The sequence below is a fragment of the Lolium perenne genome, chromosome 6, assembly GCF_019359855.2.
Source record: "Lolium perenne isolate Kyuss_39 chromosome 6, Kyuss_2.0, whole genome shotgun sequence".
Classification (NCBI taxonomy): domain Eukaryota; kingdom Viridiplantae; phylum Streptophyta; class Magnoliopsida; order Poales; family Poaceae; genus Lolium; species Lolium perenne.
This window is the reverse complement of record NC_067249.2, coordinates 238,303,427-238,330,669: the sequence shown is the minus strand read 5'-3', so window position 1 is coordinate 238,330,669 and position 27,243 is coordinate 238,303,427. Positions and strand designations below refer to the sequence as shown.

The window sequence follows — 27,243 nt, the reverse complement described above, 5'->3', positions numbered from 1 at the left end:
GCCGGCCACCCCAAGACCACAAGCTGGCCGCCCCATTGAAGTGGCCGGCCACCCCCTCCCAAACCCTAGCCGCCCCCCTCTCATCCATATCTCCCGCGTAGCTTTAGCGAAGCTCCGCCGGAGTTCTCCACCGCCACTGACACCACGCCGTCGTGCTATCGGATTCAAGAGGAGCTACTACTTCCGCTACCCGCTGGAACGGGAGGTGGACGTCGTCTTCATCAACAACCGAACGTGTGACCGAGTACAGAGGTGCTGCCCGTTCGTGGCGCCGGAAGCGATCGTGATCAAGATCTTCTACGCGCTTTTGCAAGCGGCAAGTGAACGTCTACCGCAGCAACAAGAGCCTCATCTTGTAGGCTTTGGAATCTCTTCAAGGGTGAGACTCGATACCCCCTCGTTGCTACCGTCTTCTAGATTGCATCTTGGCTTGGATTGCGTGTTCGCGGTAGGAAATTTTTTGTTTTCTTTGCAACGAATCCCTACAGCTTAGTCCAGAAACTCGCTTCCGACCACTTCAAGAGGAACTAGCTGGATGGTTCGCGAGGGAAGTCGTCCATCCTAAAGGAGAACACTATGTAGAGGACGTAGAACTTCATATGCACTAAATTATGTATGGAAACTTGTTCAAAATTGTATATATATGGTCATCCGATATTGATTATATATTGTATATTCCTCTTGAATTCTTTTTGGTTCTAATTTCAAATTTGTTTGAAATTGTACATTCATATGCATGTATGTAGTACCGTAGAATATGTAAAACTCCTTCAAAATTAAAATAAAACACAAAAGAAATAAAACAATACAAATTAAAAAGAAACCAGAGGTTTAGGGGGGGGGAGGGGCTAAAACCCTAAACCTGCGGCGGCCTTTAGTCGCGGTTGGCCAGAAGAACCGCATGTTTAATACCGGTTGCACAACCGGTATTAATGGCTGTTGCCAACCGGGATTAAAGCCTCTTTTTCCACCAGTGCATACCACTCCAGTCATGAACGCAATGCCTACCTCCCTACCACTCCATGCATGTGAACGCAATGCCTGAGGTGAGGTCCTGGCTTTCGAGTACGACCTCTCGCCGCAGCACACTGTCCCATCAACGGCGGTGCCCCTGATTTCTCTAGGAGGCGGAGTGGCAAGAATCCAGGAAAGATATAGGGATTTCTGAAAGAAAATCATGTGTGCCTGGAGCCAAGGAGGGAAAGTGGTAGACCCCCTTTTGCAAAAATAACTACTACCTTTCCAAGACATACATAAATGAATACATATAAAGAATTTTAGCTTTTATCTTTTCACAGACTTATTTTTAGATGATTACACCCATGGTTTATTCCGGACTAGGAGAGTAAACAAAACACACTAGTGGAGTACAGTTCTTTTTCTCTTGCTACTTATTTCCTTCATAAAAGGATGTCTTAGATAAAAAAAATCTAAGACGTCCTTTTTATGGACGGAGGGAGTAGCATTTTCTGCATTGAGAAGGTACCAATCTATGTAGTTGTCAGTAGCAAAGTTCGAGCTTGACGATGATCAGCTAGCATTTCCATGTTCATCTGGGGATCTGGTGGTGTGCAGGACTCGACAGCGGTACTCTCCGAGTGCCCACATAGGAAAGATGTTCCTGTACTGGGAGTAGGTGATGGTGCAGTTTCGGGCAAAAACTCCGATGATCTCCTGTTTTATGTGTGCCGAAAAAATATATCAAACATAGGAAAACAGAGTAGCTAGAACAGCAAAGGGTTTTGACAATTCTTTTCAGAAAGTTTATCACTGCTTTGTTTGCTGGAGGTCGATTACGACTTACTTGCTGAGGGAACTCGCCATCCTCTGATTGCAGGTTGATCAAAACCTTGGCTGCCTGGTGCACAGGTGCTGGGTCTCTCTCGGCCTGCTCCAACGAGAATTGAGGTGCAAATGTCAATGAGCATGATACATACCTTACTAAACCATGCCAACATTTTAGAGAATGTTAAGGAAAAACATAAAAACCTGTCCAGCATCAATTAGAGCCAGCATGGCCCAGCTAGTGCTGACAACATGGGGGTGCCTTCCTTCAAGTTCGGTGTAAACCTGTTTGTATAAATTATAAAAATGTTCAGATTTGAGAAACTCTTAAGAGATGAAACAGCTACAATACTTTTAAATACTTAAAATACAATAATGATTTTTTCATGGGATGAATTTTAATCTCAATCTGGTGTTCTGTGTGTTAATTCTTTTTTTTTCGATAAGGGGCGCTTTATTACTTAAGAGTTTTAAGCCATTACACCCGGCCTCTGCATATCTTAGATGCACACAGCCGTTGTTTAGTCTTGACACAAAAAAAGGCGAGATTACATATCATATTGATAAAATGTAAAGACGCCTAAACTGGAGGAGCTTCGATCCTTAGATTATGCTGCCATCCATGTAGGGAGAAAGTATCCCTCGCCGTAGCTTCCAACCGTGAACAGACCTCCGTAAATAGGTCTCGGTGCTCCACACGCTGGAGCGACGACCATAAGCGGAGGGTGTTGGTACACCGGTATATAACCTGCAACAGAGAAGAATTAGTACCATTAAACAATTTATCATTTCTACATGAAGAAAGTTCACTTTTCGTCCTTCAACTTTACTAAGAGTTCACTTTTAGTCCTAAAACTATTTTTGGTCTAAAATAGACCTTAAACTTCTTAAATTGATCACTTCAACAAGTTTGCTGATTTTCTGTCAACATGACCTCGGTTGCTAAAAACCAACGAAACGGTTCAAGTGTTAAACGGCCCACAAGAAAAAAAGGATCCACATCTGATCGCTCTCCATCATGAAGTCGTGGTCTCCTCTCGTCTCCCTCCCACGCCCCTTGTAGCGCCGCACGCCGCCGAACTCCCTCCCACGCAGCAAAAGAGAAGAAGAGCCGTTTCTGTCCTATTTCTACACTCTAGCTACTGGCCACGGGAGGGCTCGCGAGGAGAACCGCCGCTTGGATGGCGGGATGGACGGATGGTGGCCGACGATGCGCGAATGGCATGGCCGTCGCCATCAGTTTGGTGGATGACAAGCTTCACGGTCAGGAAGACGAGATGCTAAGGCGGTTGCCATCGTGATGGCGGCATTGAAGAGGAGGGCTGCCGCGTCGTCTGGCTGGTAACAGATGACAGGACGAGCCATATACCCACGGTCAGGTTGAGGGGAACGACGCCAAGTCGACAAGGAGGACCGCGGCGCCGTTGGACTAGAGGAGCACCAGAGTTATGCACACGAGCAGGGCGGCAAATAGCACGAGAGAACACCAAGGATGCATTGCAGTTGAGTGCCAAAGCTGCTCGAGATTGAGAGGGTTATTTTGACCTCAAATTTGCTGATTTTAGATTGGTCTAGACACATATAGATTCAGCCTGGTTCAGTCCAATTGGATCAATCTTCGGTTTTTAGATAAAAAAAAATCGAAAAACCATCCTATTGAACAATTATGAAAGTTCAAGGTCTAACTTAAACCAGATAAAACTTTTAGGACTAAATGTGAACTTTCAGCAAAGTTGGAGGACTAAAAGTGGACTTTCTTCTTTCTACATAGCCAAAGCGACCAAATAATGGCAATCGCTCCCACCCTAATATGCTTCTTAAACCTAGGATCAATGCCATTTAGCCAATTCCCGAAGATATTGGTAACACTACGTGGCTGATACAAGCTCGAAGCTAACTGGATGACTGACCATATAGACCTAGCGAACCTGCAATTAAAAAACAAGTGCTTTATTGTCTCCTCCTGGTGACAGAAAGCACATTGTTTACTCCCTTGCCAATTCCGCTTAGCTAGATTATCTTTGGTGAGAATAACGCCTTTGCGGAGGTACCATCCAAATACCTTTATCCGCAAAGGGATTTTCAACTTCCAAAGTTTATTGTTATTAGGTGTATCGATTGGAACATCTGGATGAATTAGTGCATTGTACATGGAAGCTACCGAAAATTTACCATTTTCATGTAGATTCCAACGAAATTCGTCATGACCAGGTTGTAGATGAACATTCGCCAAACGTTGAAGTAAGGCGTTCCAGTCCAACAACCTCTGTCCTAACAAATCCCTACGGAATGTTACATTTGGAGGAGAATTGTCCATCACCTTAGCGATGGTCTCATTTTTGTAACGCACTATAGAATACAAAGCGGGATATTGTTCTCGGAGGGGTGTGCCATCAAGCCACCTATCCTCCCAGAAACGAATTTCCGATCCATCCTTAATGGAAAATGTACCATGACAGAAGAAATGATTCTTCGTTGCCATTAGTCCAGCCCAAAAATGAGAATCACCTGGTTTCCAAGTAACCTGTGATAATGCTTTTGTGCCAATATATTTCCTTTTAAGCATTGTTTGCCAGGTCCCTTCCTCCGTAAGCAGCCTGAACAACCACTTACCTAGGAGGGCAGTATTCTTGACCTCTAGGTCATGAATACCCAGCCCTCCTTGGTCTTTAGGACAGCAAACAACACTCCATTTTGTCAATCGATATTTCTTCTTCTCATTATCTCCTTGCCAAAAGAATCTTGACCGGCAGTAGTCCAGTTTTTGTAAGACTCCTTTCGGCAAGAGGAAGAAAGAGACCATATGCAGTACCAAATTCGTTAGTACTGAATTAATAAGAATCAATCTTCCTCCAATGGATAATAACTTGCCTTTCCAACTGCTAAGACGTTTCTTATACATTGAGATCCCCATATGATAGTTCTCTCTAAAAAAAATAAACACCATCATTTAAAGGGCTATCATTCCTTGTAAATACAACCAGGAGATTGGTACAACCAGAGACTGCTTTCCTATGTCTACTCTGTTTTCATTGTCAACAGTAAACTCCATACCATCCTAAGCCTAGGGGTTCATATCTCATGATCATTTGATCACCATAGGACTGACTGATCTCCAGGATACGTGGTTGCATTGCCTGTATAAGGACATCCACCAACAGACACTAGCTAGGAAAAAATTAATGTACCTTATCCCTGCATGACAGATAGCTTTCTCCCCAACCACCAGAAGGAAGCTCTTTGGACAACAAGAAGTCGCATGCCTTCCTGATAGCAAGACAGTTCTTGAATGTCCTTCCAGCGGCAACTAATCCCCTCACTGCATACCATGTCCCATGTGTGAAACAAACACCCCAGGAGCCGTACCTGTTGTGAATTGACATAGATATTAGACTAAGAGTACACCAGTTTCTAGGTTTGAGTGGAGACTCCAAACACGCACAGAACTCGAAATAGAGTTTCAGCACTAACCATGAACCGTCACTTCTTTGAATACTCTGAATGAAGCCATCGGCTTTATGGATACATTTGTCTATCTCTTCCCTTCGATGTCCGGGGTAGTCCTTTCTGAATGATACCAGAGCCTGGATCACCGCTGAAGTACACTCGGCAACACTGCCAATCAAGTTTAATAACATTTTAAGCTCAGTTTCTCTTGAACATGACGAATCAATATAGCAACAAGAATAGGGTTAACACATCTTACGGATGATCAATCATTATGTCCCCAAAGGTCTCAGAAGGATTGAGAAACTGAATAGTATTAAAAGCATGTCAGATTGTAAAACACTGTTTACAAAAGAAAACTGAATCTGTAGAAATCTTTTTACAATACAGTTGTAACCCAAACAAATTTACTACTCACCTCCAGCCAGGCGTAAGACCTAGTCAGTTCATACGGCGCAAAGCCACCATTCCCGTTCTGTGAATAGTTGCACGCAACAAAAAGATACATATATATGCAAGAGTAATAGATAAATCTATAAGAACATATAGCAGAAGAGAACTATCAACTCATAGCTTCTCGAAGTTCGAAATATCATATGCGTACCATCCAAGAAAGCAGACAATTGACGGCATCATAAAGTCTATTGGCTTCCAATGGAATGCCAACAATTTTTTGAGAAATCTTTGACATCAACAATGAGGCCTGATGGAAAGGGCAAATTGCAACAGTTTCAAAACTTGAAAATATTATTCAAATGATGCCCTGGACACCAACAGGTTGTAATACCTTTAATCCTAGAGCGGTGCAGTCTGATACAGGCCAACCCTGATCAGCGGTGGAGAAGGTCCACGAACCTTTAGATATATGTCGATACCAGTAACTTAGATCTCCGGGGCAATCGTAAAGAACCTTTCGCAAAATAAATAATCGTGTTAGAGTAGATATGTGTGTATTATATTTTGCCCATATGTTAGGGGCCCTTTTGCATATTGCACCTGTACATTGTACTATATATTGTGGCCTTTTGGCCCCCAGTAATACAACACAGATTATTCTCCTATCATGGTATCAGAGCCGTAAGGCTTCTTTTTTCGCATCGCAGCCGCCGCCGCCGCTTGGCATCTCGCCGCCGCGCGTCGCCGCCGCGCCTCTCCTTCACCAGCTCCGGCCGCCCGCCCTCCAGGCCGCCGCCTCCGGGCCGCCCGTCCGCTGTTTCTGGCCTCCCGCCGGCTGTTCTCGCCGTTCCCGGCCGCCTCCGTCGGCCGCACTTCCAGCGCCCTGCTCGCCGGCCGGCTGCTCGGCCGCCCGCCGGCACTGCTCGCCGGCCGCTGCTCCGCCGCCCGCCCTCCGAGGCCGCCGTCCGCCTCCAGGCCGCCCGGCCGTCCGTCCGCCTCCGGGCCGCCGGCTGCTCGTCCTCCAGGCCGCCCGTATGAGCTTCTGCTCCGATCGGTTGGAGATCGATCGATCTCTGATCGGCTCGGCTCGGCTCGGCTCCTTCGGCTCGGCTCTGATCGGCTCGATCTGAGCTTCGGCTCGGCTCGGCTCGGCTCGGCTCCGTCGGTTAGTAAAAAAAAAAAAAAAAAAAACAAAAAAAAAAAAAAAAAAAAAACACAGAGGAATTTTTTACACGTCGGGTTTTGTTGCGATTACACGCGGCCCCGTGAAGTTTGTTGGCCCGAATTATCCTGATTTCGCTGCCGTTATGCCCGTCCACATGCGCGGTCTTCGTCTTTGGGGTGTGCTTTACGGCGAGGTCCCTTGTCCGTCGCGCCCCGTTGCTCCTACGGCGCCCTCCGCACCGACGCCCGTTTCCCTTGCCCCGATGCTTCTCGGGAGGACAAGGATGCAGCCAAGAGTGCCGCTGATATCGTCACGGCTGATTATGACCGGAAGGTTGAGGAGTATTCTCTTCGTTGCGACCTACGGCCGGATCTGATCGACTACACTCGGTGGATCGATGATGATGCTCGTCTTCGCCGTTCTCACTTCCAGTGTTCTGCCTCGGTATCTTTGCCGAGTTCATGAGTCTTCCCACCGCTGCTGCTCGATGGGCTTTTCTTCGTCGGCGCTATCGGCCGTGCGGGGATGCTCTTTATCTGTCTCGTGGTTCGTCAGAGCATGATCTTCAGCAGGGTGATTCTACTATTGACGAGTTCTATACTCGTAGAGTCCGCTATTTGGCGTCGCTTGATTCTCTTCGTACTGTGTGTGGCACTGTCCTCGCTGTTCGACCGTGCGCGCGGATCTGGAGTTTCAGCCGCGTTTTTGAGTTCTTGTCGCGGCTCCGCACGGAGTTTGAGCCGCGTCGTGCCCGGCTGCTTGCCCGTGGTCGTGTTCCGCTCTACGAGGTACTCGGCGAGGCTGCGCGCAGAGGAGACTCGTCTTCGTGGTCCGGTCTTCTTGCGGTTCCCTACGCACTTGCCGCTCGTGGTCCTCTGTGCCGTCGCTCGTGGTTCTCTGTGCCGTCCCCTTCGTTGCGGTCTCGCACCGCCGTTACTCTCTCCTCCGCCGGTCCAGGGCCGTAGTCGATCTCGGCAGCCTCGTGGTCCTCGTCCTCCTGCGCCTTCTCGTGGCAAGGCTGGCCACGACGTCTCGGCTGCCGGAGGAGGGACCCCGACCACGTCGTGAGTACCTTGATAAGCTTGCTCGTCGGCAGCTGGTTCTTCGAGCTCGTCTCATTGTTGTTGTCCGATCGGGACATTATCCGTGGTCTTCGTGGTGCCGTCATTTGCTACGAGGCTCTTCTTCGACGAATGCTGCTTTGGTTACGTATGCAGCTCTTCGGCACCGCGCGACCACCACCTTCTACACAGTCAGGTACGTCATCCCCGTGGTATCTGGATTCTGGAGCTTCTTTTCATATGACTTCTGCGTCTTCTATCCTTTCCGCTCTTCGCTCTCTTCTTTCTCCTGTCCGTGTTATCACGGCTGATGGTTCCTCTCTTCTGTTTCCGATCGAGGCACCCTTTCTACTTCATCTTTCTCTGTTCTGATGTTTCTCATGTTCCTAGCCTTAAGATGAACCTGTTTTTACGCTAGTCGACTTATCGATTCTGGTTGTCGCGTCATTCTTGACGCTGATTCTTGTCTTGTTCAGACCGCCGTACACGAGCCCTGGTTGGAGCTGGCCCTCGCAGCCTTGAGTCCCCGGCCTCTGGAGTTAGGCGGCTTCGCGTTCCTTCCGCCGACACTTCATCTGCCGGCTCTCTGCGATTCTTTGCCATCCTTGGTTCTTTTCAGCGGTGGCATCATCGGCTGGGTCACCTTTGTGGCTCCCGTTTATCGTCATTAGTTCGTCGTGGTCTTCTGGGGTCTGTCTCAGGAGATGTGTCTTTACATTCGTGTCAGGGTTGTAGGTTAGGCAAACAGATTCAGCTTCCCTATCCTACCAGTGCGTCTGTATCTCAGCGACCTTAATGGCGAGTTGAGTGAGGAGGTTTACATGCAACCTCCTCCTGGGTATTCTGTTCCCGATGGGATGGTTTGTCGTCTTCGACGTTCTCTTTATGGCCTGAAACAGGCCCCTCGTGCCTGGTTTGCGCGCTTTGCCTCTGTGGTGACTGCTGCTGGTTTCTCTCCTAGTTTTCATGATCCAGCGCTATTTGTTCACACTTCTCCTCGTGGACGCACTCTTCTCCTTCTCTATGTTGATGATATGATCATTACTGGTGATGATCCTGAGTATATTGCCTTTGTCAAGGCTCGTCTTCGCGATCAGTTTCTTATGACCGATCTTGGTCCTCTTCGCTATTTTCTTGGGATTGAGATTTCCTCCACTTCTGATGGTTTTTATATCTCCCAGGAAAAGTATATTCACGATCTCCTTACTCGTGCTGCTCTTGTGGATGAGCGCACTGTTGAGACTCCTATGGAGCTTAATGTTAAGCTTCGTCCTACTGATGGTGATCCTCTTCTCGATCCCACACGCTATCGCCATCTTGTTGGGAGTCTTGTTTATCTTGCTGTCACTCGTCCTGATATCTCTTATCCTGTTCATATTCTGAGTCAGTTTGTCTCAGCTCCTACCACCGTTCACTACAGTCATCTCCTTCGTGTCCTCCGTTATCTCCGTGGCACGATTACTCGTCGCCTTTTCTTTCCTAGTTCCAGTTCTCTCCAGCTCCAGTGCTACTCGGATGCTACTTGGGCGAGTGATCCTACGGATCGTCGTTCACTTTCTGCTTACTGTGTGTTTCTTGGTGGTTCGCTTGTTGCTTGGAAGACGAAGAAACAGGTAGCGGTTTCCCGTTCGAGTGTTGAGGCTGAGCTGCGGGCTATGGCTTCGTTGATTGCTGAGGTGACACAGTTACGGTGGTTGCTTGCAGATTTTGGGGTCTCATTACGACACCCACTCCACTTTTGTGTGACAAAGACAGTGCTATCGATTGCACGTGATCCGGTCAAGCATGAGCTGACCAAGCATATTGGTGTTGATGCCTTTTATACACGTGCTCGTGTGCATGATCAGGTTGTTGCGCTTCATTATGTGCCTTGATTTACAGTTGGCGGATTTCTTTACAAAGGCATGAGACTGCGCGCAACATGACTTCTTACTCTCCAAACTCAGTGTTGTGGATCCACCCTGAGTTTGAGGGGGGGTGTTAGAGTAGATATGTGTGTATTATATTTTGCCCATATGTTAGGGGCCCTTTTGCATATTGCACCTGTACATTGTACTATATATTGTGGCCTTTTGGCCCCCAGTAATACAACACAGATTATTCTCCTATCAAATCGAAAACAAATCAAATGATCACTTAAGCTGGCCAGAAATAATAGGCATCAAGAGTTTACCTGTGAATTTTTTATGTAGTCGTTTGCTAGTTTAAGAGTAGAGCCGTACTCTTCTGTGAGTTCTGTAGCCAGTATAGCTTCAACTGTGAAAGCTGTGTCCCAAAGTTGGCTGCCATTGTAACCCTACACTGACAGGATTATTCTTAACACTGGTATTAGCATATCGAACAAAAGAGAAACGATCACCATACTGTAAGTTTCTTTCCAGAATCCAGATTACTGCTACGTTTGAAGAATTTATGCCTGGATTGAAATAATAAACTGATGCAAACAGGTACAGCGCCAACTGAAAATGCTAAAGTAGTTTTACAGTGCTATTTAACCAAGTGCAGTGTGAAAAGTATACTGCTGGACCAGCCACCTCAACTGAAAGTAAAGAAAAATAGAGTGAAGGACAGTACAAAAAATAACCTGCATCTTCATGCCATCTTCAGCAACCCACAAGTAGTCATAGATCCTAGGAATATGAAGCTTAAATTCCTTTGAGTTAGGATCTTCTATCCAGCAACAGAGCATATTTAATGCCTGCACAATTTGTTATATTTAGATTTTACAACAATCATCAAAGGTTGTCAAAACTACAAATAAAAAAAAAGCGTTGTGTGAATCATCCTTATATTAAATTTACCTTCCCTACAGCACCACTACAAATATATCGAGTGTTTTCATCTTCATAATGGATATGTTGCATGGCATTTCTCAAAGCTTTTTCCCTCAATTTGCTTCCGGGCCAATGCGACAGAACTGGTTCAACAAATTTGTTAAGAGTGGCCCATATGATATCTTGTCCTATTGGATGTGGACAGTACAGATCCTCCTACAGGACAAATATAACAAAATCCGCCAGACATTTAGAATTATATCCTGCATGGAAATCTTTATCTCAAGTAACAAACTAAAATGAGTGACATATGCGTTAGAATATGTAAACGTATACCACTTGTATATGTAAGAACTATATGTACAGAACATTATAAACCTATATAATGAGAAGGTTCCTACCCGACGAGGTAGGTCGGGACATCATACTTGCATACGTTATGTTTCTTTCATGGTATCACAACCCGCGACCTGACTTAGGGTTTCTTCGTCGCGCAGCCATCTTCGCTTGCGCCTTCTGCCTTCCGCCGTCGCCGCCTGTCACCGGTGATAACCGGCTCGTCCGCGCTCTCCACGGCCATGACGACCGCATCATCCTCCTCGTCTGTACCCGCCTCCGCGCCGCCCTCTACCTCACCTCTGGGCACCAGACCTGGCGTGGTGCCGCCGATCTTCCGGCTTGGCGTGATGCCGCCCGTGATCTCCTCCAGCTCACTCCCATCGGCCGCGTCTGACATGCCGCCATCTCTCCCGACAACCATGAACGCCATCTTCTCTGATCTTGTGCTATACTCCGACGCCATCGCCGCCACCATGCGCCAGTAGCCACCGCAGCTGTTCGCACCCATGGACGGCTACCAGTCCATGGCCGGGTTCTCTCCTCAAGGCTCATACCCGCTTGCACTCGGGTTCCATCAGCAGTTGTTGCCGAGGGCGTCGTCGCTGCCCTACACTGGTGCAGCACCATACAGTGTTGCCTCCTCCTCAAGCGTTCCATATCAGCAGCCTGCACAGTCATAGGATGCCGGATTTTTTCCACGTCAAGTGCTCCCCAACATCGTCACAATTGCACCGGCTATAACCATCAAGCTAACCAGCGATAATTACAAGTTTTATCGTGCGCATGTTGGTCTGATGCTTTGCAGTCATCTCCTTATGGGATATGTTGATGGATCCTTCATCTGCCCCGACCCACATGTTGTCGTCAGTCATGCTGGAAGCCTTCACCAACAGCCGAACCCCGGCACACCAACACTGGACTCAGCAGGATCATGCTATCCTCTCGGGCTTTGTCTCATCATCGCCTCCACCTCTATTGCCCGCTCCTCGGCTCTTTGGCAGGAGATGGCTGACTTGAAGAAGAAGAGCAAGTCCATCAATATCTATTTTCATGATCAGATGAAGGCACTCTCGGAATCATTGACAAGTATCGGGATGCCCATTCGCGACGATGATTTTATCTCCTCCGTCCGCGCTGGTCTTGGTGATGAGTACGATGCTCTGTTTGAGGTGGTCAATGCTCACACCACTGCCATGCCGATTCGCGACCTATTTTCGCAGCTCCAGACTACCAAGCAGCGCAAACTGACGCAACGCCGCACTCAAGGAGGCATCCCTCACTACCCTGTGGCACATGTTGCTGCCCCCTCCGGTCCTGTCACCGCCTTTGGGGCTGCGCGCGGTGGGCCTGGCCCCCAACTCTACTGCCCAAGTCGGCGACCCCACCCACCGCACCTACGCCGAATGGTGGCGTGGCAGCATAGTTTGTCAACTGTGCGGGATTCCTTGCCATACTGCGTCCAAGTGCTACAAGAGGTTTACCCGCGAATTCATCGGCATTGGCAATAATGGGAGCACCACTGAGAAACAAATTTCCATAGCGATGACTGCTTCTCATGGCTCTTCGGGTGCTCAGACCGTATACCCAGCGTGGTATGCGGACTCAGGTGCCACACACAATATTACTCATGACTCATGAGCTGGACAAGCTCACCACACGTGAGCCCTACCATGGCACTAACCAGGTACACACACCTAATAGAATAGGTATGCGCATTCATAATATTGTTCATGCTATTTTACCTACTCCATCTTCTAGATCTCTACCTATCAATTGTGTCCTTCATGTTCCCAGTGCAACTCGTAACTTGTTATCTATGATTAAACTTTCTCATGACAATAATGTGTTCGTTGAAATTCATCCTCATGATCTTTTTGTTAAAGACCGGGGCACGAGGGCACCCATTCTTAGAGTTCGTTGCAGTGGAGGTCTCTACGAGATTAAAGCTTCTATCATCAAGCAAGCACTTAGCAGCGTCAAGGTGTCTCGTGATATGTGACACTGTTGTCTAGGACATCCAACATTACAAGGCATTCAACATGTTCTTCGTAGTCATGAGTTACCATCCCTACATGAGTCCAACAAAATTGAGTCTGTTTGTGATGCTTGTCAGCAAGGGAACAGTCATCAGTTACATTTCGCCTTGTCTACACGTGTAACAAAATTTTCATTAGAGATTATTTATTCTGATGTGTGGGGTCCTGCTCACACGTCTATTAGTGCACATATTTGTTATGTAAGTTTTGTTGATGCTTACAGCCGTTTTACTTAGCTCTATCTGCTTAAACATAATTGATATCTATCATGTGATTCTTCAGTTTCAAAAACATGTTGAACACTCACTAAATAGCAAAATCATTCATGTAGAAACTCCATCCTTTCTTTCATAGCCTAGGTGTCTCACACCGTGTGTCTTGTCCGCATAATCACCAACAAAATGGCACTAAAGAGCGTAAGCACCGTCACATTGTAGAAAACAGTCTTACCTTACTTGCTCATGGGTCTATCCCATTATGATATTGTTCTACAACTTGTTTCCTTATCAATAGGCTTCCTAGTCGCACTATTGACATGAATACTCCACTTGAGAAACTTCTTAAAGAAACACATGATTACACCTTTTTAAGATGTTTGGATGTGTTTGTTGGCCTCATCTTCGACCCTATAATAATTATAAACTTGAGTTTCGATCGAAAAAGCGTGTGTTCTTGGGCTATATCTCTCTTCACAGGGGATACACATGTTTCCATGTTTCGTCAAATCAAGTCTATCTCTCTAGGGATGTTATTTTTTATGAGAATGTGTTCCCCTTTGTTAACATTCCCAACTCACATACATTTCCATCTACCTCGGAGTCATCTTTACTTTTAGCTAACCAATTTATGGATGTTGCACATGCCTCGCCGTTGCTTGCTAACCATGGTGCAGAAACTGGGCGTGGAGGTTGTCTAGAGGTTCTGATCCCGCCCACCCCTCCGCGTGACGTCAATCAATATCCTCCCAGTATGCATGCATTTCTGCCCATGCATGGCTCCTCGTCGGGCTGCGTGCAGCCATGCTCCTCTACAACCCCAGTGGGCTCTGCTCCGGGCTGCGTGCAACCATGTGTTGTTTCGGCTGAGTCTGCCTCGGGTTGCATGCCCCCATGCACTGAGCCGCTGAGCTCCACCACGGATGCTCCCACCGTGACCCGTCCTGCTCCCATCCACCTCACACCGCGCGGGTCATCCCCCCAGCGTTGACACTTACGCGGTGTCACCTTTCAACAGCTATTTCCTATCTCCGTGACAGAAACATCCGGGGCTCTCTCTCTCTCTCTAGAGGCTGCACCACCGGTCTTTTCTCTAGCGACCATGTTGCCTGGTGCTGCTCCTTCGCCTCATGCTGCCCCTCAACCGCCTATTAGTCCTATTACACGTTTGCATTGAGGTATTCAACAACCTAAACAACGCACGGATGGTACAGTCGATTGGACACGTGTTCTTCAGGCCCATGTAGCGTCGAATCACACACATGATCCTCGGGATTACAAAGAAGCTATTCGCATTCCTCACTGGCGCAATGCTATGGAGTCTACGTTTTTTGCATTACAAGCTAATTGTAGTTGGCGTCTCGTACCTCCTGTTTCCGGTGTTAATTTGATTGATTCCCGGTGGATATTCAAGGTCAAGCTTCATGCTGATGGCTCCATAGAGCAGTGCAAGGCACGTATGTTTGATTATGATGAGACCTTCACTCCTTTCGTCAAGCCGGCTACTATTCGGTTGTTACTTCTATGGCCCTTTCCCACAAGTAGTACCTTCATCATCTCGATATTCAGAATGATTTTCTTCATGGTTTTCCTGATGAGAAGGTCTATATGAGGCAACCACCTGGTTTTGTTGATCCTGACAAGACGACTCACTATTGCAAGCTGTCAAGTCATTACATGGATTGAAATAGGCCTCTCATGCTTGGCATGCCTGTCTCAGTTCTGTTCTTGGCTCCTTGGGTTTTTCTCCTTCAGTGGCTTATACGTCCTTGTTCATTCTTGCCGCTAGGATATGACTATTTACCTACTAGTGTATGTTGATGATATCATTCTTACCAGTTCCATAGATGTTGCTATTCCTAGGTTAATCAGTCATCTTCGGCCCGAGTTCCCTGTGAAGGATCGAAGGATCTTGGTGCTCTGCTTATTTTCCACGCATTGAGGTGTCATCACCCCCTTCTGGTCACCTTCTTCTTCGGCAGCGAAAGTATGCTTTGGAGCTACTTGCTCGAGCTGGCATGTTGAAATATACTCCAATAACGACTCCTATGGCACCCTCTGAACGTCTATGCGTCATAGATGGTGATGCTCTTTCCTCTGAGAAGGCCACTCAGTACTGTAGCATTGTTGGTGGCATGTAGTATCTCACAGTGACACGCCCTGATTTATCCTTTGTGGTTAACAAGATATGCCAGTTTCTTCATGAGCCTCGTATACCCCATTGGTCTGATGTTAAGCGGATCCTTCGCTATGTGCGCTACACTATTGAATGTGGCCTGCACCTTCGATCTTCCTCCTCTACATTGCTTTCAGCGTTCTCAGATGCAGACTGGACTGGCAGTATGGATGATCGGCGATCCACGAAGGGATATGCTATATTTTATGGAGGAAATATTATAGCGTGGAGTGCTCGCAAGCAGTCTACTCTCTCAAGATCAAACACAGAGTCTAAGTATAAAGAGCTTGTCTGGGTACAATCCTTGTTGCAGGAGCTTGGTGTGACTCGAGCTCAACCTCCAGTCTTATGGTGTGACAACAATGGTTTAACTTATATATCATCTAACCCATTCTTTCATTCACGGACAGAGCATATTGAAATGAATTTTCACTTTGTTCGTAAGCGTGTTTCTCAAAAACAACTTCATATTCGGTTCATCTCATCAAAGGATCAAGTTGCTGACATCTTTACCAAACCACTCCCTTTATCTTTACATGAGTATTGTAAGGGCTATCTCAATCTTTCACTAGTTGAAATTGAGGGTTTTAGAATATGTAAAGTATACCACTTGTATACTTATAGAACTCTTTGTATATTATATTATACACCTATATAATGAGAAGGTCCCTACCCGACGAGGTACGTCGGGACGGCATACTTGCATACGTTACGTTTCTTTCAATAGGAGCCATGTCCGTGTACACATCACTAATTATGTAGAACTCCTCAATGCATCAGATCCTCGATGGCATCATAATATGAAGTTAGTTTATATTGTTATTAGTTTGGCACATGTACAATAAAAAAAAGATCAATTCAAGACCCAACAGACCTTAGCACATTGGTTCCGGGCCTTGTCCCAATCAATCTCACCATAGGGTACTTTATAGAGCTCCTTCCGTAAGTTCAATACAACTGGTGTAATTGGACCAACAAACCTCTTTCCATATACGTAAGACATGGGAAAGTATACCATTCGGCAATGCGACCACATGCGCCCTGTATGTGAAGCCAATATTATTTAGTACTCCATCTGTACCATAATTCTTGTCGTGGTTTTAAACCACGACAAGAATTATAGAACGGAGATTTGAACTAGAACTAAAACCACGACAAGAAAGATAATAAGTTAGCAAAATTATTACTATTATCATATACTCCCTCTGTTTCTTGATATAAGGTGTATAATTTTTCCGAGAAAAGCTCCAAAATATAAGGTGTTTGCGTTGAACCACTCATTCGAACATTTTTTTGCGGATTCGATTGCATTTTCGTAGCTCATGCAAACGCCTCTATTTTCTCACATCAATAATTCAGGCATACTCTTTCCAAAAACGCGTGTAACTTGCTCTTAATGTGTGTTTCTTAATTCCCGTTCCAAAAACTATACACCCTATATCTAGAAACGGAGGGTATAGTACTAGCTGTGAATACATCAAACAGACTATAATGTTCTCAGAGAAAAGAAACATATGCTATGATAATTGCATTGTTATAGAGTTTGTGATGATACCAAATTTTGTTGTTGCCAATCTATCTATCAAATAATCTAGGTTTGAAGAATAAGGCGTATGATCAATCATATTTAAGATCAATATGTTCCAAAAATGTTGGAAAATCTAATATTTCTCTCATTTCTTCTCTCGGTTGTACCAATTTTTGTAAAGTCCAAGTCCCCATCCATTTTACATTTTTACTTAAAAAATATTTTTTAAGTATGACATCAATACTGCTCAGAAGATATTTGGACAAAGATTGGGACAGAAAATAAGATACAATAAATTTACTGAAGATGTGCCACCATACTAGCACGTCACAACATATTTTCATGACCACACTGTTGATTTCTTTACCAATTAACCCCAGGAAGGATACGACTGCACACTTCCCCGGAGTCAGCTGCACGAGGAACCAGACTTGCAGTGTGCACTGCTAATCACCTGCACTAGCAGGCTAAGATGCATTCCAGCTAGTTTGGTAGTGTTGAACTAGTAATCATTAACTGATAAAATTTCCAGATAACGACCAAATACAGGTTAAAGGAGAAAGCGAAAAGATATTTGAATGAAGCGGGGAGCAAACCTGGATGAAATGGGAGGCAGTATGGCAGTAACCATAGTTCCGGAAGCAATGGATTGTTACCAGACCAGTCAAATACACCAAGGACCTTAAGAACGTTAAGACGTCAGATGTACCTCTCCAGGTTCACATTTGTGTGACCAAAGCAGCCGACAGAAAGTGGATAATGCATAACCCCCATACCGAAAGCCAAAATTTGGCCCATGATGTTGTAAAGGTTGCTCCTCCATGATCCAAAATCCAATTTCTAGCCATTTCCATGGCTCCATCTCCACTATCAAGTCCTTCTCCAAGTAATCTCAAAGTAACATAGGTCAGGACAGAACCAAACATGGTGCTTGGGCTCTCAATGTGCAACCCCCAGCCTCCATCTTTGTTCTGCACTTGCATCAAAAGAGATTTAGTCCCCTTTCTCGGGAAAGCATAAACAAAACTAAGAATGACATATGTTTGGGCAGTAATGATGAGGTGTGCAATGAACAGAAAGACATGAAACACACGGCATGTGGATTGCGAAGAAAATTTTGTAGCATAATTTTTTCATAGTTTGTAGTGTAAGTTAATTTATCACAGGAAAATCATTTTTTTAGTATGTCCTTACCTGATGGTTATATAGATACCGGCGTATCTCCTTCTGATGCTCCGACGACAAGACAGTATTTAGGGCACCAGTCGAATGCAATGATATGACCTGAGTAAAATAAATGAAGAAACCAAATGGCTTACTCCTCTTGTACAAAAAGTAGCGCAAATTTTTGGATAACCTAGAACAAAATGGCGCAGTATAGCAAGTGGCAAAAGTGAAGCTCAGCTGGCTGATAACTGAAATAGATTTCTTAATTAAAAAAAGGAAGCAGGATCTCCGATGGAGTGATGGATCAATTGATCAAAAGGAAGTCACAATACAAAAGACACTGGAAGTGAAAAACCGAAAGACACTGGGAAGCGAAACACGAAATCTCGGGAACTACAAAAGAAGCAATTAACCAAGCAACAAGGCTTACTACTTTCTCGGAATTTCTAAACAAAGATGCTAACAGAGGATACTATCTTTGCAAGTGCCTATTGGTGTGGTTCTCTACTTCGATATATTTCTTATAATTCCGAAGCGACTTGTTCAGAACTTAACTGGTATACTATGAGATATGGTGGCGCGATCAAATGATTACAATGCTATCATGGGATGTTAAAATATTCACTGGTGTACATGAGAAGAAGTAAGTACCAAGCCCGGCAGAAGAAACATAGGACCGGCGATATCCCCAGTCCAGTGTCCGTCATGTGCTTGGAGATTAGATACTCGTCCAATCACCCTTTTTAAAGAGGTAAAAACAGCTTCTTCGGTTACATCTTTGTCATCCTCAAACTTGTTATCACTAATGCCAAACTTGGGAGGAGTCAACTTGTCGAACTGCAAAAAGTGCAAATATTTTGCGATGACATGTGCACTTATTTAGAGATAATATGAACTCAAAACAAAATGAATACACTTAGGAAATCAACATGCACATGCCAGTACTTATATAAGTAAAGTAAATTACACAAAATAAAGGGAAAGAGTTTTTCTAATGATTCTACTGCACTAAGTTATATGGAAAAAAATTGCACCGGCAACCTCATGGAAATGCCCCTTATTTATTTGGTAACTATGTCATACACCTAATCTTTGAAGAAAATTCATGTACAACCTCTGAAATCGTATCTCCCGACCCTGGGCTACTGGGGAAAGTAAACTTGTGAGTAAATGAAGAAATGAACGCAAGCCTCCAGGCTTCGCTCTAGGTTTGTGCCAGAAAAACATCCTGTGTGATGGGGCAAGAGTGAAAAAGAAAGACCGAAACCAAGAGGGTACTAACTAACGGTTGAGTCCTCTCCAAACTGCAGGAGATAGCTGCCCATCATACAGCTCACTAGTTTCACTTGCCTTCAAAATGTTGGAATTGGATTAGTCAATTAATTTACAGGTGCCTTTCGAGCACAACACATTTTAGGTGAAGCTGAAGACTATAACTAGAATGGTCGCCTCGCAATACATGGCGCGACAGAAACAAGGTCATTTGTTGGCATGAATGTGAACCTGGTCCTTAGTTTGCTCCAACTGACTCCTGCTTTTTTTAGCTGTCTTGAAGGACCTTACCTTGGAGAAAAAAAAGGGATTGTAAGTTAGGAGACTACTCAACAATGGGTTGCACGGGATATATACAACCAGTTCAGCTGGCGTTTTGATCTTAGATTAACATGGTAGCGCAGAGTCGCCACATGTTTTCTCTTGTCTTTAGATGGTTGATTCATGTCTCAACCCTGTGTGACCCATGATGTAATATTTTGTAAAACATACACTTAAACTTAATAATCATCAATAAAAGCTGTATGCATCACTCGATGCAGAGGCTGGGGGAGAGTCTCCATTTTGAAAAAACTCAACAATGGGTAGCCAAGAAGCCTACTTTTTCATCTAACTCAGGTAGGTTTGCTGAAAAACCATGCAACACAGTGCATATGTTCTCTCACTTTCACGACACAGTTGGTCCTCAGTTTGAAAACTCACAAGTTCCACTTTTAGGCTGTTATTCGGTCTTTGTCTTGCTCTAACCTACCTGAGTTACTTTCATTGTTCTTGAAAATTCCTCTAGATTAAATCAAACCACGTATGTTCCATGTTAAAAGCTTCATTTACAAGTGAAAGAATCAACCCTTAAAGTCATTGCCCCCCATATTCCTTTTCTATCATATGCTTAAGGCGATCTTGAATAGTTTTCCTTCGTAAATAAACTCTGTAGATAACCTTGTTAAAAGAAATTCACTAACCAGTAAATCCTACGGAGAACTCCCATGTTGTGATAGTTAAAAAAGGTGCGCTATCCATAGAAACATAAAAAAAAAATAGATTAGTTTCGAGGAGAGCGTTAGGTGACATGATGCCCAATTTTGACGTTTTTATTCTTGTTTGTGTGGTTACTGAATTTCGAAAATCAACCAAGGCCTGAATAAAATGATGCTGATGCTTCCAGTTTGTATTAAGAGAGGGTTTCCCTCCAAATTCCATTGAATTGAAATAAACAAGTCCTCCTACAACACTTCTATGTACTCAAAACATGAAAAGGTGTCCTAAAATCACAACAAGAGGGCATGGCCAACTGGTCGCCCTAAATGCATGGGAGACCCATTTTACATTTCCGTGTTCTTTTCTGTCCGTTTGAACAGACGGACACAAAAGATATTGTCCAACGGGGCGGTCCAAATGATCCGTCTGTTCGGATGCAACCCATTTCGAGAATAAAACTGTGTCAGATTTGCATCGAGGCGGATAGGTCCGCGTGGCCGACCTGTCCATTTATGTCAGCCGTGTGGCCCATATGTCAGCCTCAGAAAATAGTCTCCCTCCTCTCTCATTTCCACTTTTCTTTCATGTAGCAAGAACCTGGTGAGCATGAGGACGCCGCTAAGAGTGCAAAGATGAGGAAGTCCCTAGCATGAGGACGCCGGTACCGGGCGGAGATGGAGCAGCGGTGGGCTGACGAGCGCCGGCGCCAGCGCGTTGAGCGGGATGCGCTGTACCGAGATCGGCGGGAGTCGATCGAGCGCCGGCCAGCGGAGTCGATCAGCGCCAACAGCACTGGCGGCGGAGGAGCGTCGGCAGCGGGAGGCGGCGCTGGCGGCGATCTGGGGGAGGCGAGCGGACCAGTTGGCGGCGGAGGCCGACGTGTTGGCGGCGGCGATGATGGAGGCGCCAACAGATGTGGAGGACGATGCGCCAATGGAGGAGGAGGAGGAGGCCGAGGCGGAGGAGACCGAGGTGGAGGACGACGACGACGACGAGTTCGAGTGGTCCGACAACGACGGGCCGCACCCGGACGAGACGGCCGATCAGCAACGCGCGCTCGTCGAGTCCTTTGAGTCGGAGAAGAAGCTTCAGGACGACGCCCGTGCCCGCGAAGAGGCGCAGGTTCTGCGCGCCATCGAGCTCTCCCTCCAGGCGGCGCAGCAGGGGAGGGCGGAGGAGGACGCGCGGCGGGAACGGAGCCGTCGGGCCACCGCCGAACGCAAGGAGAGGAGGCGCGCGCAGGAGGAGCTGCGGCATAGGGGAGGCGACGACGGGACGGGGCCGTCGAACGCACCGCCGGGCGGTCAGTAGTGTAGGTTTAGATGAAATCTAGCCGTTTTCATTCAAACTTTGTAATATATAATCAAAATTGAATGAAAACCTTTATTTTCGTGCACCAATATTCATTTGGGGTGGCGTTTGGGGGACGCGGCTGGAGAGCGACGTCCCCCAAAGGCGGCACGAACAAAACACATCCCCAAACGTTCAATCCGGCGCGGTTTGAGGGACGTTTTAGGGGACGCGACTGGAGATGCTCTAAGAGTGCAAAGATGAGGAAGTCCCTAGCAGAGACTCTTGGCCCTGTGCAGCGCGTCCACCCCTTGAGCAGCATTGGCACGACACAAGCCCCACGCCCGCGTGCTACAGCTGGACAAACGTAGTACCAACTTACTATAGTTTGGCAACTAAGTAGTTATAACCTAACTATTATTGGTAAGTAGGTGACAATAACCTGACTATTACCGATAAAAAATATTGAAACGTGCTGATACAGATTTCATTTTGGTGCAACTATGCCAACAGATTAAGCAGATTATCAATCGGTTAACGGTTTGAGACTAAATGTTAGATTTAGAATCAATATTTTTTTAGCGATGGCATTATTGCAGAGACTATTCTCTTACTTTATTAAATATGCTGCACGCATATGCGCATAAAAGAGAAAGGGAAAGAAAATATGCGACTTGCTCCCTAGTTTTGTCCAATAGCTTCTTTTAGGGTACGTTAATTAAGTTTCGTTTTTGCGTCATACCAAAAAAAATGCAAAACCTTACAGGAAGCCTGAGAACTAATTAGGATAGTACTTAGTCAATTATACGAGTGATCTACCACTATATGAGTGATCTTTCGTGTACTATAAAAGCTTAGAAGAATGATGTTATCTTGTTTTTTTTTTCCTTGGAAGAAGTTTTGATAGGATAAGATAAGATATGATAGAAGGAACCAAAATAAAAATAGAAAACATGAGGTTTTGCAATAAGTTACCTTGCAGGTTGGAACACCTTCAACGGCGTCTAGGTCTGTCGCTATCAAAATTTGTGTCGTGTGGTTCAGATATATGCATCTGGTCTTTGTCAGTGTGACCACTTAGAAACGTGCTCTATGCAAACACTTCCGCTGCATGTTACACGATTCTTCTCACAATTTGCTAGTTGTCGTATATGGGCTTGGTGCCTGGCGTCGGAGTATAATTTTTACAAAATAAAACCTCTTACTGACTAATAGTCCACATTTTCATGCAAGATATTCACATCATTGATTTATTTAGTTCATTGATTCTTCTTATCAATATCTTCAATTATTTTCATGCAAATTAAGCAGAGATACATTCTTGTGCCTTGACAATCTTTCATTTCATCGAATACACAACCATTTCACATGATTAATTTACCATCTCGACGATTTTCTCTCACAGTTTGGTTTAGAGAACTCCATGTTTCATGCGTCTTACTCTTACCATTAGTTTAATGATTATGTTTTTACGGAGATGCCCCAGCAACGTGCAGATATCCTAGCTTCTAGTAAGACATGTAATGCACAATACTGATGAATGGAGTCAAATTGTAGGGACAATAACAGGTTGCAGGGCACAGTTTCATGAATGTTTGTGATTACTATAATAGAGTCGATGCGGGAACACCACAACCCCATGTCTTGTCGGAAAACTAGAATCAACAACTAGTTGATCCGCGCATCATGTTGCATAGCATCCCGCTCTTCCTTCTGTGCAGTAACATCAAACATGGTGTGGTTACGACTAGCATGCCTAGTTTTTGTTGGTACGTCTTTCTTAAGTCCCATCGCTTTGGAAGGTAAAATAGCATGTCCAGTTCAGTACTAGCAGTATCAGTTTTTAAATAGAAAAGTGTCAATTGTACATTTTAAGAAACCTAACTTTTTCGGACCTATTTGAAACGAAGAAAACTCCAATGGATAAAACTGAACATACACATGTATCTTTCTAGTACTTTTTTTTTTTTTATAACGGAGGCAAAAGCTTTGCCTCATCTATTAATTAAGAAGATGGTGTCCGGTTTTTAGGAGAAAACCGGGCAAAAACCTATAACAACCAGACCAAGCTCGCACAAACAACACACCCACATAGGCCACAAAGCGACCCCAACAAACACTCAACACGACACTCCAACACCACGTCGAAGAAGACATGCATGCCATGGCAATGGGAGGCACCCGTCAACCAACCTCGGATCCCTGGAAGGCAACGGCCAAGGTGGCGAGAAACTCAGAAACCTCTCTGGCAACGATAGCTCCGGGCACCATTGGCAACAACCCCGACTTAGCAACCATATCATCAATATGAGCCACCTGTCTGTCGAACTCAGCCGAGGAAGAGACAACAGCGTCAACAACACCACACTTCTCAGAGACAAGTGCCTGACACGGTGGAGAAGCCACATCCGAGAACTCGTGTGTGCCGGGCCTCACTTCCACGATGGGAGGAGGCGTAAGCACACCACCAGACAAGACTGCAGCGTCAACATCTGTCGGAGCCGTGACTGTCGAGCTCGCACCAGCACAAGGAGAGAAACTACCACGAGGAGAGAAACAACCGTAGAGATGCTCATCATCAACTACAGACGACTTCTGCTCGGCGGAATCAGGCGGAACTAAAGCATGTGCATCCGTCGGCTTCATAGCAACACCATCGTGTGCTAACAACCGCTTAAGCGTTGCCATCTCCTCACGAAGGGGACGGACCACCTCCTCGATGCGGACATCAACCAGCTGAAGGAGCTCCAAGCGCATCAATGCAACTTGTGACTGAAAAAGGGAGTCCAAACTGGCGTCGACCTTGAACTCCCCGCAACACCTAGGAGAGTGACTAGGCGGCACCGCTGCACACAATGGCGATTGGGACACGACCTCAGCCCAACTCCGGGACGACGAGGGACGACGAAGCTGAGCGGACGGAGAGTGGCTCCGCTGGAGAGGAGCATGAGCGTCCGGAGAGCGAGCACGAGTGTCCGGAGAGCGAGAACGAGCGGCAGGAAAGCGCGCACGACAGAAAGGCTCTCGATGACCAGGACGACGGCAGCGGATGCATCTGAAGGGCTCACGGCATGAGCTGACTTGGTGGCCACGCTCGAGGCACCGGAAGCATCTCCCTCGAGCCCAACGCTTGAAGGCGAGGCTGCGCTCAAGACCTTCCTTGCGAAGCAACGACAATGGCTCATGACCAGGGTGGTTACCCGACCCACCTGCACCCAACCTTCCTCAACACCAAGAGTCGCAGCTGCAGGAGAGAGGCCGTCACAGAGCTCTTCCAGCGCCTTCCCACCATGGCGCACATCAGCGACATCGCGAACCGAGCTAGGGACAACACCGTTGCTGGAGACCGACGGCGTCCGCGGGGCCAACTCTTCATCATCGTCCATCTTCTCAGGCGCCATCTCATCAGAGCGCATATCGCTGAAACCCGCCACCTTCTCCGGCGCCCTTTCCCCATCGCACACACCGACAGAGCATTGGGCATCACCGGAGACATCGTCATTCATGACGGGCAACGACGGTGAGGGAGCGTGGGAAAACACCTCAAGCGGCGGCAGCGAGAGGCATCCGAGACCCTCAACCACCACGGCAGGATCACGCAACTCTTCACATGGAGGGCCAGAAGCAACGGGATACGCCAACACAGGGGATACGCCAACACAGGCTTGCGGAAGCGACGAGCACGATGCATCTGTCCACCAACGGCTGGGTCTGACCTGCGGCGAGCGAGGGCGGCTGCAGCAAGCACGGCGGCGGACTCCGGAGGCAGAGATATTGGCCCGGTGGACAGGGTTGCCTGAGGCCCGAACGCCTCCACAGCGAGGGCAGCGGAGCGAGCACAGGGCGAGGACGTCGAGGTGAGGCCGACGCTTGACGCGGCAGAGGCAGAGACGGCCGGCGGAGGGAGAACAGGGCGGCGGCGACGGCGTGACGTCCACCGTTGCCTCCAAGGCAGCTGCTCGGCTGCTCCGTGGGCAGCCCCATCAGCTACATGCCGCACACGGATGGAGCGGCCAGCAGTCGTGCAGGGCGAGGACGGGCGGCCGACGAGGATCTGCGACGTGGACGAGCTCCGGCGGCGCACGAGGACAAGCTCCAGCGGCGGACGTCGGGGCGGAGCTTCAGGAGCGGCACCGGGATGAAGCCTGGCTCGGAGGGGAGAGGAGGAGCAGGCGATGCAGGATCTGGGCTCAGCTGCGGAAGAGGAGGCCGGACGGGGGAGATCAGGCCGCCGGCGGCGGCAGCTCACCCCGCGTCGCCATGGTCGCAAGAGCCCCCCGCAAGAAGTCTGTACTATACTTTTTCATATTGACCCTCTTTCTAGTACTTCGTGTATGTGTATATGCAAATGGATTGACCATACGTGCGAGAACCACCAGCATAGAGGAGAAATCACGAGCAAGCAGACCTGCAAGCGCATAAGGAGGTCGGCGCTGTGTTTCTGCTGGTGCCGGCGGCGTGTGAACTCATGGCGCGCGTCGTCGACCTCAGCGGTGGCAGCGTCGCTTGCTGTGGAGTCGAACACCCAGACCTGGCGGCCGGCGTGCGCGTTGGTTGTGCGCAGCCACGGCTCGTCGCCGATGGCCTTCCCGGTCCTTAGCCGCCACATCGATGGATCGAGAGTGGTACCAACCAAGCAACGAGAAGTGACTGCTTTCTTTTGAGTTCCTTGCTCACTTGCTTAATTACCAGTAGGGGTACTGCCCTGTGTGACAACTGACAAGGTCCGCACCGAGCTCTATTTATAGCAGAGAAAGAAGTACTACTCCGTACTAGAAGAAGTTGTGGCCTTCGTTGATCATGCCACAAAATATCTTTTGTGAGTGTGAGGTCTACAGATTTGCCACACATCCATTAAATTGATTGGCCATTGTTATACTCACGTTGGAATATATACAGCTCCTTCTGGCCAACAATTTTTTTGGTTGGACAGAGGAGTAGAATAATTTCTTCACTAAGTCGGGCTCTCGGTTTTATAAAATATTCATATCAACTTCAAAGAACTCGGCAAACAAAGATATACAAACCCACAATGGCAGCAGGATATGGTGTAGGATGTGCTATAGCATGCGGATAAAAAATTATCCAAAAAACAATTGAAATTAACCAAAAATTTAAATCAGGTTACATGAGGAACTTTTTTTTTAGATCAAGGAGCAACAGCTCCAACCTCTGCATCAATTGATGCACACGGCCTTTTATTAAAATTGTAGTTACATGAGGAACTACACCCCTACCTAATGCTTGAACGGAAGATCAGGTACATGAGAAAGCAAGGGAGTTGTTAAGACATAAATGTTCAACTATTGCCTAATTTCAGAGGGTCCTGATCAAGAATTAATGAATGTTGCTTCTTGATTGAAACTATTATTCCAATCTCTTCTTTCTCATCTGCATGTGAGAAAACCATTTTTTTGTTTTATTTGATGATTGTTTTCTTCTTGTTTCTAAAAAACAAAAACCTAAAAATATTTTTATTTCTTTATTTTCTCGTATTGCTTCATCTATGCCCTTTCTGTTAAAGAAATTTTTTTTTTGAGGGAAGGCCCCGAAGGGCCGAGAAGCTCCATTAATCGGTTGGCACAATTACAAGCAGGACCTTGGCTTTAGTAGT

The 27,243-nt window shown here is 46.6% G+C and overlaps 1 protein-coding gene across 2 annotated transcripts; it reads right to left on the bottom strand.

The window, feature by feature from the left end:
- Positions 1–1,511: 1,511 nt before the first annotated feature.
- On the bottom strand, positions 1,512–26,329 carry LOC127305736 (cycloartenol synthase). Of its 2 annotated transcripts, XM_051336264.2 has the most exons (18): positions 26,038–26,328; positions 18,741–18,926; positions 18,117–18,206; positions 17,699–17,893; positions 17,519–17,603; positions 16,269–16,435; positions 10,656–10,844; positions 10,439–10,552; positions 10,028–10,150; positions 6,020–6,142; positions 5,837–5,935; positions 5,651–5,707; positions 5,492–5,538; positions 5,257–5,400; positions 4,974–5,151; positions 1,990–2,070; positions 1,805–1,888; positions 1,512–1,674 (listed from the first exon to the last, which is right to left on the bottom strand). In XM_051336264.2, the coding sequence occupies exons 1-18, from the start codon at positions 26,236–26,238 to the stop codon at positions 1,531–1,533; spliced, it is 2,307 nt and encodes a 768-aa protein (XP_051192224.1). In that variant the 5' UTR covers positions 26,239–26,328; the 3' UTR covers positions 1,512–1,530. The 2 variants fall into 2 exon arrangements, 1 of the variants encoding a protein (XP_051192224.1); XR_007854121.2 differs by lacking the exon at positions 4,974–5,151 and having other exon boundaries at positions 1,621–1,674; positions 26,038–26,329.
- Between the last annotated feature and the right edge of the window lie 914 nt (positions 26,330–27,243).